The sequence below is a fragment of the Erpetoichthys calabaricus genome, chromosome 17 (assembly GCF_900747795.2).
Source record: "Erpetoichthys calabaricus chromosome 17, fErpCal1.3, whole genome shotgun sequence".
Classification (NCBI taxonomy): domain Eukaryota; kingdom Metazoa; phylum Chordata; class Cladistia; order Polypteriformes; family Polypteridae; genus Erpetoichthys; species Erpetoichthys calabaricus.
In genome coordinates this window covers 2363594-2380064 of record NC_041410.2, presented here as the reverse complement: position 1 = coordinate 2380064, position 16471 = coordinate 2363594, and the positions used below count along the sequence as shown (strand labels likewise).

Below are 16471 nucleotides of genomic sequence, written 5' to 3'. Positions count from 1 at the left end.
TTTTGACCATCTTTGAGCTTTTGTGAATTTCTGGATATTTTGACCTCTGTGCTCTGCTTTTCAACTACTCTTTAGATTTCGTATTGGGGTATGCCTGCTTTAAGGATGGCCTGTTTTCAAGGCATCAACTTCTGTGCTCCTCAGAGCTTATTTTTCATTAACAGAGCTGCTTGTAAAAATAAAACCTTTTTATTAGTAAGGATTCTTCATTGCCCTTTATATGACTAGCCAGGTTTTGACAGTTTTTCCCCCTCTAGTAGGCATTTTGAGTCATTTTCAGGACTTTGTGCTTAGGAATTCTCAAAAAACTATACACGATATGATGTTGCAATAAGACATCATCAAAATTAAACTTTCTAAATATTGCATAACGCAAGAAATTAATGTGAAATAATCATAATCCTTGGGGTCCTAAACTTCACATTTCATGTACAAGACATACTCAGACCTTATAGGATAAACCCAGCATATTATAACAATCACATTAGATAAATAATGAACAGAAATAACATAAAGACATGAGAAATAATAATTTACAAAATCAACAAAAAAACATAAAATGCCCCTAACTTCAAACAGATACCTGAGAAATGCTCCAATTGATTTGTGTTAATGTGTTGAACTTTTCTGTTTCCTGAAAAAACAGCCACTTCCACCAAACCCCTCTCCATATCAGGACTTGGTAGCGAAGCTCCACTCCATCAGTTCCAGGGCTGAACTCCCCAGTGACTCCCAGCCCACGACCAGCCCACTTGACATTGAGGTTCAAATCGATGCCAATAAGGAGCCACAGGGGAGAGAAGGTAATCAACCACTCATTCATTCCTTCCTCTAAAAGTTATTTCAAGCACACAGAGTTCAGAACTAATGAAATGAGCATCGCCACGTCTTAGTTTGCTGCTGTTTGAAACTTACCAAATGTTTCACATACCACCCTGCTGTTAACCTCTCCCTTTCATTTCTTGACATATTAGGTGCTGTTGAGCCTGTCGCTAGCCCACCCACTGATGCCGCCTGCAGATTTAAGATCCTGATGTTAATCCTGATATTTCTGATTGTCATCTCCCTCAGCGTCTGCCTCTTTGGTAGGAGGTTTTGATTTTTTGTTTGACCGTCTGGCAGGCCATCACAACCACACCCTCTGGGGTGCCTGTGGCACACAGTGGTCTCTGTGACTGCCGGCGGTAACCATATACTGACACCGGCATACAGTGCTCTGCCAGGGAGGCTGTCTGTCTGTAGCACCCCTAACCTTAGACGTGCTTCACAATCAAGTGTTATGGGATCACTTGGACTCCTTTACTGCCTTTAGTTCCTTTACTTTTTTATTTATTTATTTTTATGAATTGTTAGTAATTTTCCTTGTCTTCTTCATATTAAGCCAAAGGGGGTGGGTCCCCTTGATACGTCAGCATTTGGACTGCCCCCAGCCTACATAAGACCTGAGTTGCCTCGGCGCCATTGCTGAGCCCCCTGCTCATGTTGCTCACTCTCATTTCCTGCTTGTAGATTTTGTATGTTTTGCATTTTTGATTCTTTGGTTTCTTCAAAATTTGGATGTTGTCTTTGGTTTTCATTTTTTTTGGATTTTGGACTTGTTATTGTTATGTTTCATATCTTTCCCTGGAGGCTTTCTATGATGCTTTTGTAAAATGGAATATTCACTTTTACTTTTGCGATGATTACAGTATGCATTTTTGACTCTTTCTTTATTTCCCCACTTATTTATTTATTAATTTACCACAATGCCATTTTGTTTTTCATTTTGTGACATGCTTGCTATGATGTGACTACAATTACGGGGCTGTGGTTTCCAGAAGTTGCCACATCACAATATATACATGGGAACTGTGGGTAGATTTTTGTCCGAGATTGTGGATTATTTCAAAACCTTTCTCACAATTGTGTACTTTGTTTTTCTGGTAACAGACCTAGAACTGTTGTTTTTGGCACTTGTTTCACATTTTGGCTTAGATAAACAGATCAGCTTTATCAGGCTCATGTTATTCTAATTTTTTTCTTGTCTGAATATGCACATTATTTATCTTTGTAACAGTCCCTCATTCATTTTGCTTAATTACGGTCACCGTTGTTTTGTGGTGTGGTAAACATCTCATGTCTCCGGTTACTACAGAGGGCCTACTCTGACATTGCAGGTCACAACTGTCATCAACACGACTTTTTAGAGACTGGAGCCACAGAACTATAAATATCCAAGATTGTTGGATTTCAAATACGTTTTCTTCCTTAAAAAATGTATTTTAAAAATCCCTTGGTTTCTGACTTCTGCGGTACTTTTTTCTCCTACGATTTATTGGTTACAGTTTGGGTTTGACCCTGTTTTCTAACAGTCTTCTGGTTATGAGTCATTGCTTATTTTACGAACTTTTCTCCTGCTCTTCCCATTAATTTTTGTTGCATTTCACGGTCAACCTTAACAAGCTTGGGTTTTGGTTTTCTTTTTATTTTGCAGATCCCCTCTCCCATTTTGAGAATTATAAGCTTTGGCCACTTTTCACATCTGCAGAGCCTGCTAGTTGAATTTGGAGTACCAGGCTTCCATAGTGAGGACTGCCTTACAGTTTTCCCAGAGGGGGCTGATATTGAGTTTGAAGTCTCATTTTGAGTTTTGTGAGATACATGCTAGTCCTGGAGGATGTGAACAGAGTTATGAACTTTTTATGTGGAAGGAAGAATGAATTAATGAGCCTAAAAATAGCAACTACAATGCCTTCTGATATGGAAAGAAGTGTCATTTTTTATGGATGGTTTTCCCTTTCCCATTCTTTTCTATCTCCATTTCTTTTCCTGCAGTGAAGCTCATCTACTTGCCAAAGCATCACAAGTTTCCCTGCTGGAATTCAAGCCTTTCATGCAAGGAGGAAAAAAACTGCAGCTTGTCGTCCACCGCTGCTGCATGCGTGGTCAAGAAGGAGATCAACAGCACCACACTGACCTCAAATGGTGAATGTAGCGCCTCGCTAGGAATAAAAAAAAAAATCGATCATTTGGCAGCGCCTGGAAATGTAATCTAGTGTGGCAATCAGGGGTCCTGTTAGTAATTCACTGCTGGCTGTACAGAATGACAGAATTGACAATAAATAAGAAAGAGAAGGACTTGGAAAACGAATGACACAAATATTAATGTCAGAGATCAAGCTAAGATATAATAAAAAAAATCAAAGTCAAGACAGAAAAGTTGAAATCAAATCCATTAAGTCCAGCTGATGATTGCTAAGAAGCAGCAGGCAAGTCTTTTCAAAAATGATCCTGGATGGTTACTGACAGTGTAGTGCCAGCTTAAACGCTGTGACCCTCATGGAGTCCTCCAGCGTGACTTCTGGTAAACAACTTTACAGAGGATTCAGCAGCAGGTCTTCAGACCCCTTCACTGCACACATTTTTGTGTTTGTGTACATTTAGTTTTAAATGGATAACTTTGTCAATTTTTGCTCAACAGTCTGCACTGCCCATAATGAGAAAGTTCAAACGCGTTTTCATGAAGGTTTGCAAATTTATTAAAAATCAAAAACGTGAAATGTCACCTTCACAGAAGCACTTAGACCCATAATTGAGGACTTTGCAGAAGCCCCTTTGATGGTGATTTCAGCTTGAAGTCACCTTGGTAAGTCTCTAATGGCTTTGACACACTTGGATTTGGGCCGCTGATCCCTTTCTTCCTCTTAAGCTGTGTTAGGCTGAATGCCATCTTTAGCTCTCTCCACACTTGTTCGGTGGGGCTTACATCTGGGCTTTGGTTTGCCCACTCAAGAGACACTCCAGCATTGTCTTGGCTGTACAACTCAGGTCATTGACCCATCGGTCCAGTCTGAGGTCACGTGCAGTACTGAGCAGGCCTTCTTCAAGGACCTCTTTGTATTTGGCTGCATTCATCCTTCCCTTCATTCTTAGCAGTCTCTCCATGTCTCTGAGCCTTCATAGCATGATGCTACCACCACCAGGTTTTACTGTAAGAATGGTATCATGCAGGTGATGAGCAGCGTCTGGTCCTATCAGACCTGATCATCTTTGTCCTCGGTCTTCTTTAAATGCCTTTTAACTCAAGAGTTGCTTCCTTCTAGCTACTCCAACATAAACAAACACCTGACTGATGGAGTGCTGCTGAGATGGTCATCATTCTGACAGGTTCTCCCACTGCAGCAGAGAACTTCTGAACATCTGTCAGAGTGACCTCACAATCACTTCCTTGACCAGGGCACTTCTTGCCTGGCTGTATGGCCAACTCTAGGCAGGGTCCTGGTGGTCCCAAACTTCTTTCAATTTCCATTTTATCAAACAGACGATTCACTATGCTAGTAGATAAATAATATATTTCATTCTTTCTTTCTTGAGGCCGCTGTGCTTCTGGGAGCACCCAAAGCTTTAGAAATGGTTTTGTTACCCTGCCCTAATTTGTGCCTTACCACAATTTGGTAATGGGGGTCTACAGGAAGCCCCTTGGACTTCATGGCTTTATTTTTTGTCCTGACATGCAGTGTGAACTGTGCGACCTTCCTAAGTGATGTCCAGCCAATTCAGTTTGCCACAGGTGGACTCCAGTAGCAGAAGTAAAGCATAAGCACACAGCAATGAGAGATTTCACGTTTTGATTTTTAATAAACATCAAACCCTTCTGAAAACACGTCTTCACTTTGTCATTATGGCTTACTGTGTGTAGATGGATGAGCAAAACATGTCAAATGTACACATTTAAAAAGAAATCTGAAGCCTTTCTGAGTCTGCCGTATGTCAGCTTGGGTGGCACAAGAAAGACCCTTCCATTATCTGTAAAGAAAAATGTTTTATAAAAACTAAACAAATGCTGACCGAGGTCGGCCCTTTATACGTCACAATCGAGAGCAGAGTGTCAGCCAGTGGCTGATCACTTCAAGTTATAAACAGACATTTCCAGTACGCTGTTCCAGTATTCTGCCAGTAGGTTCTGTTGACCAGTGTCTTATGACTGACGTTTAACCCACACGTGTTTTGTCTTTGAACTCAAGTGGCTATGTAGTCGAAATCACAGGCTGAGCACAGCTAGCGCATTGAGTTGCAGACGAGCTTTACATGATCTCGTGCTCTGAGATGACAGAGTACAGGACACCGAGTGGGTTAGTGCCAGACCCCCAGAATGGACTGGTCATGCCAATGAATTGCACTTAAGTACTGCTGTTTATGGGACAGAGTCCTGCCACTCTGAGCACCTTTACCGTTTATAATCCACATCTTCTGTGCCTCTTAATTCCAGAATATTGGAATCCAGTGATGCTGTGGGGGAGCGACTCACTCCTGAGGCTGTACAGACAATCCGATCAGCAGTACTACGGCGTGTGCCACCAAGGCTTCAGTGCGAGCATGGCACTGCTCTTCTGCCAGGAGCTCGGCATGACCAGGTAAAGGTGTCAATCACTAAAACAGAGACGAGGGAGTCAGGGGTGATATGGTGGGGTCCACACCGGGCTCCTCCAGGCATAGTACTTTAGAGCAAAGACTGGCGGATTCTCAATCACACACTCCCTGACTTCATGTGTTTGCTGGCTCACTCTTTAACTCACTGACTGACTAACGCACTGTCTTACTCACTCCATCTCTTATCCAATCACTCACTCCTGTGGTCTTATTCACTCATTTTCCAACTCACTTCCTCACTCTGTTGCTTGTTCACTCTCGTGTTCTCTTGCTCACGCAGCCGGCTAGTCACTCACTTTCTCACTCCTCTGTTCTCTCTCCCTTTCATTTATTCCATCTCTTGTATACTCAGTCACTCACTGGTTATATCACCTTCTCCCTCCTTCACTCAATCACTTTTTTTTCACACATCCACTCACTTACTTACTCTTCTGCATGCTTCGTCATTCATTTTGTCACCCAGTCACTTACTGTATCACTCATTTACTCTCTCTCTTTTATACACACACAATCTGACTCACTTATGTGTTAACTCACTCTTATTAACCACATTGATCTCTCTTATTTATTCACTTGCTCTCCATCTCTCTCATTCAGTGGTTGACTCGCTTGTCCTGTTGCACACTCTTTCTTTTTCATACTTAGTCACTCATCTAATCACCTGTCAGCTTACATTCTCATTTATGTGCTTGCGCTCTTGCTAATCCCCAAGCTCACTCAGTGGCTTGCACACTCATTCTAATCACTTTTCTTTCTTTCTTTCTCTCTTTCTCTTTCTTTCTTTCTTTCTTTCCCTTGACGCACTCTCCTGTTTGTCCACTCACCCTCCCGCTCAAATCAGTATTGTAATCTGGTTGATCCTAACACCATTTTGCTAGCTGTGATGTTGAATTTGAGGCCTTTACGTGGGAGCAGCGGCTTGTCATATATGGACCTGTCTGTATGACTGAGCTAGCAGGTACACAGGAAGCTTCATTTAGACATTCTTTGTTATTTTCCTTCAGCAACATCCCGGAGGAGGTGATGGTGAACTTCAGAATACTGCAGAAGAAGAATGTGGGCAAAGTTGCCATCATCAATGCCAGCAACTCAGTCCAAAGCACCGAAGGGCTCCTCAGGCCAATGTGAGCTCCTCCAGGGTTGGTTGAATTGGTGAGAGACACGCGTCCTCTCGCACACTGAATGGGGTGTTGGCAGTCAGAGGGAGGCCTGTCCTGCTGCATGGACGTTCTTAAATTCACAGCAAAGAAACTCAGTTAACACCACAGAATCTGATGTCTGCTTACATCTTTGATGCCACTACACCTTGAGTTACACTAGTTTTTGACGTCTTGCTTGGTGACATTTACATTAAATGAGGAGGGCGGGCATTAGCAGGGCTATAAATGACAGCGGTCAGCAGTTATGTCAGCCTATGATAGGCTTAATAGATTTTTCTTTGGCATGTGCAAATTTTTTATCAGGGTTTGGAGCCACAGCACCACAATCACAATTTGATAATACTGTTGATCTGAGAGACAGCAAAAAAAAAATTACAGTGTGTGCCCAACCAGGGGATAAAAAACAGTGACAGAAAACCAGATACTCTTAGAGGAGAGACAGATTGGGGTCTGAATACTGGGAATGAGCATCTCAGAGATCATTTAGAAAGTGTTAGTAATGTGAAATGCAACTCTGACTGTCATGGCAAACACTCAGGGCTTCCTGATGACTAACGATCAGTGGACCTGAGAGAGAGAGAGAGAGAGAGAGAGGGAGGGGTGCTGTCAGAAGGGGTGGAGCCTAACAGACATCACACAGGACATGCGTGCACCTCATAAGTCCCGTTGCGCTCCATGGAATCGACTCATTCATATGTCTCACTGAAAAGAGTCAATCAAAAAGAACAAATCGTTTGTGAGTCGACCATCACTAGAATGGGGTAGTCATCCATGAGGGCAGAATACTTTGGTGTTATAGATGTGAGTCACTGGCATAAGTGCAGGTCACTGGAGCAGTAAATAACAGAATGGATGTTTATTTCTAATCCATCTGTCCATGTTGTTATGTCTTTCAGCTCGGAGTGCCCCAAGAATGAAGTCATTTCTCTCCACTGCTCAGGTGAGTTTACAAAATGGACGAAGTTCTCACGGACTGAGCAGTTCCAACTTACCACAGCGGACATCCCATATGATTTTCAGCCTTTCACTTAATAAGTAATGGTAATGAGACTTGTTACAATTGTAAAAATAAATGGAAATTAAAAAACAGAATTAACACTACAAGACAGCATATATTAAAGAGATCAGGCTCATCAGTGAAGATATTAGGTTCTCAGCCCCTCCACAGAATGTTGTGTGCAGTCTTACTCTCATATCCCCCTGGGGTTTTCACTTGAGTTGTTCAGGTCTGTCAAGTTCAACAGTGGGAGGGGCATCTCGGGAAGACCAAGTGACAAACACCAGAAATCGGGTATTAAAGTCCCCCCACCTGGTATGGCCCGGGTTCCTGCAGCTGCCATACTCCCCTGAACCCGGGTCATCGAGGACACAGAAGAGCAGGTACAAGTGCGCTCAGTGCTTTAATTTCACAAAGGGTACAAGAAAATCCAATAGAGTGCAGTGCAGTAACCTTTATTAATAAATAAGTCGATAGATCATTTTTGATAAAAACAAAGATACGAATGGAGATCAAGCACTAATAAGTAAACCCCAAACAGGATTCATTTCATTAAAACCAACATGAGCCTCTTGTGCTTCCTTTCAAAACTGATGTCTCCTCAGCATGGGGTGCAGTGGGCTTGTGTCCCTCGTCACCGTCCCCTGACCTTCAGCAGGACCCCCGCAAGCCCTGCTCTTTTCGGTGTCTGTGATAGCACACACGGAGTGCTTTGTTGCTCCTGCCCCTCGAGTGCCATCTGCTTGCCTCCCCCTCACGTTGTCAACTCTGTCATGATCCTGCCTCTTTCCTTTTGCTTTTAACCTCCAGACTCTTCGTCTCTCTTTTTTGATCATCCCCTCAGGTCTACTCAGTCTCCATTTATGCTCCCATGGGCATGGCACCCCAATCACGAGCCATGGAGAGCCAACTGCACCCTCATGTTCAATCACAATCAGCCCCATTAAACAGCCTGGGGCCACACGAACACACACACCCACAGAGCTGGAGCTCCACTGTTCTTACAACTCCACGGACCACCAACATGCTGTACCACATCCCTCAATGAAGCCACTGAAAGAAACGTCTTTTACTGCACTCCATGGTACAACCGCCACATAGAATTTGCTACAAAGCCAATTATTAAATTAACAAAAGAAATAATATTGTTGAGTTACAACTTCAAATGTTTTTAGCAGAATATGAACATTTACGTTTTTGCTTCTCCAGACTGTGGTCGTCAATCAGTACCCATCAACCGTATTCTGGGAGGCAGCCCCTCTATTTTAGGAAGATGGCCCTGGCAGGCAAGTTTGCAGTGGGTTGGCCGGCATACGTGCGGTGGATCGGTGGTGTCCAAGCGGTGGGTGGTGACAGCTGCCCACTGCTTTGTTATGTAAGTATCAGGCTGTGTGTGACTCGTCTGATTTTGTGGTGTCCAACTAGAAAGAGTCACCCCCCCAGCTTGGCATTGAACTAAAAAATTTTGAAAAAAAAAAAAAAAAGACTTTCATTGGCACACGAGTGAATCACACTGTAGAAATATAGCAGGAAATGTTCAAATGAGCAGGGCAGACGTTTATCCCCCTGGGCCATTTCTCCAGGTCTACAATTCCACTTTTTTCCCTGCATTTCTATTACTTGCCTGTTTGACTGAAGGTCTCAGGGAGTGGGAGAAAAAGGCAAAAGGGACGGAAACCCAATCAGACTCCCACTGATGTGTACCGGCCGAGCCGTGAGACCTGCAGCCCATCGTGTTTGAACTCCCAATCTGCTGCAGACTTTTTGTGATGTCTTTCATATTATTTATCTACTAGCACAGCGAAACGTCTGTTTGATAAAATGGGCTTAGCGGTTAAGTCCGTCTGCTTGATCGCGACATGCGCTTATGAACCTCTGCTCATCGGACAGGTATAGCAGCCCTTTCTCTCTTTTATCAGACATTCTAGCCCTTGCATTCCTATTTGTGCCTCTCATTGCCTTTCTTCATCAGACAATCCAGCGCTGTTCTGCATGTACTCCATACGGTCTACTATCATATGCCAGGCATGTGCCTCCCAGATGACAAAGGGCATGGACCCCGTGTAGCTTTATTTTCAGAGAGAGTTTATATAATGCCTTTCATATCTACCCCCGTTTCTACCAATCTATTATTATTACAGAGCAGGGGGTTCTCAAACTTGGTCCTGGGGGTCCACTGTGGCTGCAGGTTTTTGTTCCAAGCAGATTCACAATCAGTCACAACAACTGATAACACTCGTCTCATTTAATTAGCTGGTATTTTTTTTCTCTTCTCTTATTCTAAATTCAGAAAAGCACGGCAGCATGATTTTTACAATAAGACATTTAGAAATATGTCTATTTTTGCTATAGATTTAATTTCATTCTATTTTGCCCTTTCTCTGTATTTTAATAATGACAATTAAACAAGAGCAGAGCAGACATTGGCAGTGAATTGTGAAAGCTGCAACTACTTTAGCGTCAAACCCCCTAATTAGTATGAATTAAACAATCAGAACACCCGGATAAGTCCTTGAATGGCCCAGACTTGAACCTCATAGAGCATGTGCAGATAGGCCTGAAGATGGAAGTTTAGAAACTCCCCATTCACCGCACACACGTTTATTTACAATAAGTAAAGTGCACAATACCAGTGCTGCAGCACCAATCACCCTTTCAGTCCTGGCCTTTCTCAATGCCTTTCACTGTCTTTGGTCCGCCTCCACTCCACTCCACTCCACTCCACTCCTCTCCTCCGAGCTCTGTCCTCTTCCACCCAACTCCAGCCATCGAACAGTGGGAGGCGGCCCCTTTTATGCACACCCGGATGGGCTCCAGGTGCTTCCCGACACTCCTCCGCTGACACTCCCCTGTGTGGCGGAAGTGCCAGCTGTGCACCCGGACGGACTCCGGGTGTCCCCGATCCTCTTCCCCCCCAGTACTTCCGGGTGTGGCAGAAGTGCTGAGGTCCAGGGCTCCCAAGGCATCGGGGCGCCCCCTGGTGGTGACCAAGGGCCCCTACAGGGTTGAGCTTCCAAGCTCTGTATCCGTGGCCCCCACAGCAACCAGGGAGGACGCCCCCTCGTGTTCTGGAGGAGGCACAAGCCCTCCTCCGGTCCTCCTGGGCATCCCGGCCGGGCATGAACCCCCGCCGGGTACCACAATAAATATATATATTTTTTTTTTACTAAACTTAGTTTTCTAATTTCTATATTGTTCACAAAACACAGAATCTCCACAATAACAAATCACTTAATTACCCCAGGAGTCCAATTAAAAACATAAGCTGATTGGAACAAAAGCCTGCAGCCATAGGGGGTCCCCAGGGTGGAGTTTGAGAACCCCTCTTATCAAGCCTTTCATTTCTATCTACTGTACATATGTGACATGCAGTGCCTTTCAAATCTATCCATGTGATTATTTATCTACGCTGTGGTTTTTCATTTCCTCTCTTCACATTCCTGTCTCATTGGTCATTTACAATATCCCCCCCCTACCCCCCGCCAATTCCTTGCTCCTGCTGGTTGCACACCTTTCTTACAGATATGACATGCTGAAACCAGGGGACTGGGCAATAATTGTGGGCACTCTGAACTGGGGAGGATTTCCCACTGGGGGGCGATATAACGTTCAGAAAATCTATAACCATCAGCAGTTCTCCAAGAACAACATCGACTACGACATTGCCATGCTCAGGACTACCACTGCCATCAGCTTTACTGGTAAGACAAACTGGGATGTCTAATGTCTTCTCTTGCCTTTAGATTGATTTCTATTTTTTGTCTTTGTCATATTTTCTATGCACACTCTGTATGTTTTGTACTGTTAATTCATTCTGTCATTTTCTTTGCCCCTATTGTTTCTTCACACTGTGACATGAGACCTGAGCTCCAGTACTTGTGACTCACCTCAGATCACTGGTCTCTCTATGCTGTAGCCGATTCAAAAAGTATTCAAACTGCTTTACGTTCTGCACACTTTATTGTGTTATATTTAAAATTTTTGCTCATCAATCTACAGTATACTCAATAAATCCTAATACTAAAAAAATATGATTTTAGGAAGGTTTGCAAATTCATTGAATATCACAAACTGAAATCTCTCATTCCCATAAGTATTCAGGCACTCCACGTTGTGCTCAGGCACCTCTGGTTTGCTTTAATTCTCATTGAGATGCATCTAGAACTTCATTGAAGTCCCCCTGTGACAAACTGAAATGATATGGTGTCATAAAGAAAGGCAGCTGTGTATAGAAAAGCCACACCACATGGCAGGACAAAACACCAAGCCATCAGGTCCAAGAAACTCTCAGGATCAAATTGTGGTGAGGCACAGACCAGGGCACGGGGACATAACCATTTGTAAAGGTTTGAGTATTCCTAGGAGCTCGGTTCACTACAAGAATTGGGAAACGGAAGACACTTGGAACCAAATGAACTCTTCCCAGAGTTGGCTGCCAGGCCAAACTGAGTAAGTGGGCAAGAAGGGCCTTAGAGTGACCACCTCCCTGACCTAACAGGGCACCATAAGTCCTCTGCTGAGATGGAAGAACCTGTCAGAAGGACAACCATCTCTGCAGCTCTCCATCAATGAGGGGTTTATGGTAGAGCAGCTAGAAGGAAGTTACTCTATGTCTGGCACAGACCAGGCACTGTTCATCACCTACTTAAGAACACTCCTATGGTGATGCATGGTGGTGCCAACATTATGCTGTGGGACTGCTCCTCAGCAGCAGGGACAGAGAAATTGGTCAGAATTGAGGGAAGGATGAATGCAGCCAAATACGGAGAAGTCCTTGTAAAAAACCTGCTCAATAGTGCACAACAACTCAGACTGGGGTGATGGTTCAATGACGTAAAGCATAAAGCCAAGACAATACTGGAGTGGCTTCAGGACAAGTCTCAGAGAGTCCTTGAATGGCCCAGACTTGAACCTCACAGAGCATGTGCAGATAGGCCCGAAGATGGAAGTTTAGATACTCCCCATTCAATCTAATGGAGCAGGAGGAATGGGATCAACTGGGAAATCCAGGTGTGCAGAGCTTGGTAAGACTTACCCAAGAAGACTCAAAGCTGGAAATGCTGCCAAAGGGGCTTCTTTGAGTACTGAGAAAAGCGCTATATAAATGTAATGAATTATTATTATTATTATGATGTACTGAATCAAGGGTCTGAATGCTTCTATGAAGGAGGGACTTCAGGTTTTGATATTTTTAATAAATTTGCAAACCCTTCTGGAAACATGCTTTCACGATGCCTTTTCAACTGGAGATCGATGGCCAAAAATGGTAAATTTACCCATTTAAAATGAAATCTGTAACACTATGTGCACAAAGTGAAGGGGACTGAATACTCTCTGAATCCAAAGGTGGTAAAGAATTTCATTACTCCTGAGCCATCAATAATATTTTGCTTCCAGAATAAAAGCTGTCATTAACATTTTCTGAAGCCTTGTGAAGACCCTCCTCCTCCTCCAGAATAATTTCATTATGACAAATTAGAGACCTGTGTGCAGATAAAGAGAAAGAATGACTGAGCAAAGCAAACAGACATTTTAATCAGTCTGTCTGAATCCCACGGTGTATGAGAGTGTATTAAAGGCCTTATTGGTCTGGCAGCATTGCATACACAAGGACTACAAAATACTGTACTTCAATCTTATAGATAAATTATGAAGTGTAATGTTCAATAACAGGCACCAGGAGGCTCCACAAGTCTTCTTTTTATGTTGTCCACTGAAGCTTCCCCTGCTCATCTTTCTCAATGTGGTGTGCTTGAACTGTGCTGGGCTGGAGCAATCAGTCAAGAGTCAGGCGATGACAACATCAAAGGTCCTTCTTCTTCTTCTGTTGTAGATACGGTGCGGCCAGTGTGTCTCCCGAGCTACGAACAGACGTTCTCGCCCAATTCGAACTGCTGGATATCCGGATGGGGTTATACATCAGAGGGAGGTATGGAAAATCAAAATGCCGAGATGTAACCATCAAGCAGTCTTTCCTTACTGTATTGAGCATCTTTCATGACCACTAGATGTGTCGACCCAGTGCACACATTTTAATCGTGCCTGGCCTGTAATGACTCCTGATATCTTATTGCAGGACCTCAAGTCTCCCATGTGCTCAGAGATGGCCAGGTACAACTTATCGATAGCAGCGTATGCAATGATATTGAGATTTACCCCAACGAGATAACGCCTCGCATGCTGTGTGCCGGTTACTTGGATGGCAGGGTGGACTCGTGCCAAGTAAGGATGGTTGTGTTACTTTTGGGTACTCGCCCCTAAGAGCTGAACTCTGAAATTACTGAGCATATTTAGTGTTTAGAAGACAGCAAATGGGATTGGAATATATAAAGAAAAAAATATCCTGTTAATATCCATTTCTTCTTCTTCTTATTATTTATTATGGGTGTTGGGCTTCTTTGACGTGGTGTCTCGTCACCAATCCCATTTGTGGTTTTCACTGACTGGATATCAAGGATGTAAGGTGAGGGCGTCTATGTGGGGAGGCCAGGGGTAGCACTGCTGCTTTATGCAGATAATGTTGCCCTCTTTGCCTCATCGGACTCTGATCTCCAACACATAATTGAGTGATTCATGGCCGAGTGTGAAGAGGCTGGGATGAGGATCAACACATTACATTAAGTCTGAGGTCATGGCTTTCTCTTGGAAAAGAGCGGCTTGGTCTCTCCAGGGGTTGAGTACAACTGCTTTTAGTGAAGCAGCTCAAGTATCTCAAGATCTTATTCATAAGTGATGGAAAAAAGGAGAACATGAAATCGACAAACAGATTGGAGCGGTGGCCGCGGTTCTACAGATGCTCTACCAGTCCATGATGGTAAAGTGAGTGCGGAGTCTAAAGTCATAATTCAGTTTACCAAACAAGCAACATTCCTGTTCTCATGACTGGTCATGAGTTGAGGGTACTGACCGAACGAAGAAGAAGATCTCAAGAAAAAGAGACAGAAATGAAGTTTTGTCATAGGGTGGCTGGGTTAAAACTCTGTTATGGGGAAAGAAGCTCAACAGTTCTGGAGAGCCTCAGAGTCGAGTTGCTGCTTCTCTGGAACAAGAACATCCCCTGGGGTGCTTTGGGAATGACCCTCGGGCAGCTGACCCCTAGAGCTGCTCAAGGCACGTCCCACTGGGTTGAGACCCTGCTGCTAACCCAGGACATGCTGGAGGGATTCTATCTCTTAGTTGGCTTGGGAATGCCAGGGAACTCCTGAGGAAGACTTGGAATCTGCAGCTGCGGTCAGGGAAGTCTGGGCTGATGGCCTGTCACCACAACCCTCACCAGGAGAAGAGGTTTAGGAAGATGAGATGAGATCAGGCTGATTCAGATAATTGACTAATTTGTTAAACATACATCATAGGTAAATCAATGGACAGAATTATTAAGGACAAGAAAGACTGAACATTAATTTAACAGATTTATTGAAAGATTAAAAAGAAAACTTGGCTGCTTCCTAACAGTAATGGTGTAGATGTTTTTCGTGATACATCTTAATACAGAAACAGAGTTACGACATGTTGTATGTTGGTCAGACATGTGAGTAAGAGCTTCACGCTACTCAGTACATGGCTCAATGTCACTGCCATCTATCTATCTGTGTATTATATAGTGTCTTTCATATCTATCTTGTGTTTTTCTATCTATAACAATTAATGAAAATAAGGTTATGTTTATCCTGGTGTTGGAGAGTAGTGACATCGTGTATGTTGCTTACACAGCATACATGATATTGTTACTGCTGTTATTACTATAAATAAGATCAGGCGTGTCTGCCAGGGGACATCTGAACTTCACTGTTGGTCGGGTGCATCCTGTCATGGCAGCAACGCTGCACCGAGGTTATTACTACGGACTCCTCTGTAATTAGAACCCAATCGAATCGAGCACCTATGAGAGGAGACAGAAGGAGCTCATCACACTAAAGGTCCGTAAGAGACAATTAAAAACATTGAAGTCAACACGGGGCACTGAATGAGACCAAATAATATTTCCCCCTGGGATTAATAAAGTATCTATCTATCTATCTATCTATCTATCTATCTATCTATCTATCTATCTATCTATCTAACAAACACATTCATTTACATTTGAGACTTACAGGAAGTACTCTGCTCGCTCTCATGCCTACTTTTTTTATTTTTTTAGGGTGACAGTGGGGGACCTTTGGTCTGTCAATCAAAAGACACCTGGTGGCTTGTGGGGATCGTAAGCTGGGGTGATGGCTGTGGCCGTCAAAACCGACCTGGAGTCTACACCAATGTCAGTGACCTGCTAGACTGGGTTTACCAGAAGTTACAGGTGAGTTCTAATATCAGATTGCTAAAGCAGGTCTGTTTTTATTAAAAATAAAAAGTGAGAACCAAATGGAGAGCAAATTCTGGACACTCACTCAGTCTGTGCCTGGCAATAGCTGAGGTGATCCTAGAAATCTGCCCTTGGAAATTAAAAAGAGAATAAAAAAAATCAAAAGGAGCTGATGCTTCGTAATAGGAAATAAAAATAGGAATAAACTGATTTGAGTTAAAATGTCTGTTTGTCTTCTGTAGGCTGACAAAGATGCTCCCTGATACTGCCAGAGACCCAGAACACTCAGAAACTTCTTTTTTGTATCTTACAAGTTGTATGTTCTTTGAAAATTTGTAATAATAAAGAGTAAAGCAGAATAATTAAGATGCACTTGAGTGAGACTAATCACACTGGGTTGGAACCTTAGAAAATTGAAAATTGGAGCAGGACATCCCGGCCTACATGAAGATCAACCACATGGGAGGACATTCTCATTGTATCATCAAGAAGGGGGATGAGTCCAGCAGCAAACATACAAAAAAAATAAACTCAAAACAGACCATCAGCAGCACCCTTAGAGGGTTTAATTTGGACTCAAAAGGGCAAAACACAAATCTGCTTGGAAAG

General features: G+C 43.3%; 1 protein-coding gene and 1 long non-coding RNA gene across 3 annotated transcripts; both read left to right on the top strand.

Moving 5' to 3' along the window:
* Positions 1 to 658: 658 nt before the first annotated feature.
* On the top strand, positions 659 to 2979 carry LOC127526136 (uncharacterized). The gene is made up of 3 exons (XR_007933759.1): positions 659 to 803; positions 975 to 1085; positions 2815 to 2979. It is a non-coding gene; the product is annotated as an uncharacterized LOC127526136 (long non-coding RNA).
* Positions 2980 to 6270: 3291 nt separating this feature from the next.
* On the top strand, positions 6271 to 16216 carry LOC114667528 (transmembrane protease serine 5-like). 2 transcript variants are annotated; one of them, XM_028822852.2, is made up of 8 exons: positions 6271 to 6533; positions 7466 to 7509; positions 8776 to 8941; positions 11089 to 11267; positions 13400 to 13495; positions 13643 to 13788; positions 15704 to 15856; positions 16105 to 16216. In XM_028822852.2, the coding sequence occupies exons 1-8, from the start codon at positions 6352 to 6354 to the stop codon at positions 16123 to 16125; spliced, it is 987 nt and encodes a 328-aa protein (XP_028678685.2). In that variant the 5' UTR covers positions 6271 to 6351; the 3' UTR covers positions 16126 to 16216. The 2 variants fall into 2 exon arrangements, with proteins under 2 accessions (XP_028678685.2, XP_051776481.1); XM_051920521.1 differs by having other exon boundaries at positions 15704 to 16191.
* The last annotated feature ends 255 nt before the right edge of the window (positions 16217 to 16471 follow it).

What these genes read in the sequence shown, in the direction of transcription:
- LOC114667528 (XM_051920521.1), top strand. Translation starts at nt 6,352, where the DNA reads ATGACTGAGCTAGCAGGTACACAGGAAGCTTCATTTAGACATTCTTTG. An exon ending in CACTGCCATCAGCTTTACTG is followed by an intron (nt 11,268 to 13,399) that starts GTAAGACAAACT and finishes CTTCTGTTGTAG; the next exon opens with ATACGGTGCGGCCAGTGTGT. An exon ending in GGGTTATACATCAGAGGGAG is followed by an intron (nt 13,496 to 13,642) that starts GTATGGAAAATC and finishes ATCTTATTGCAG; the next exon opens with GACCTCAAGTCTCCCATGTG.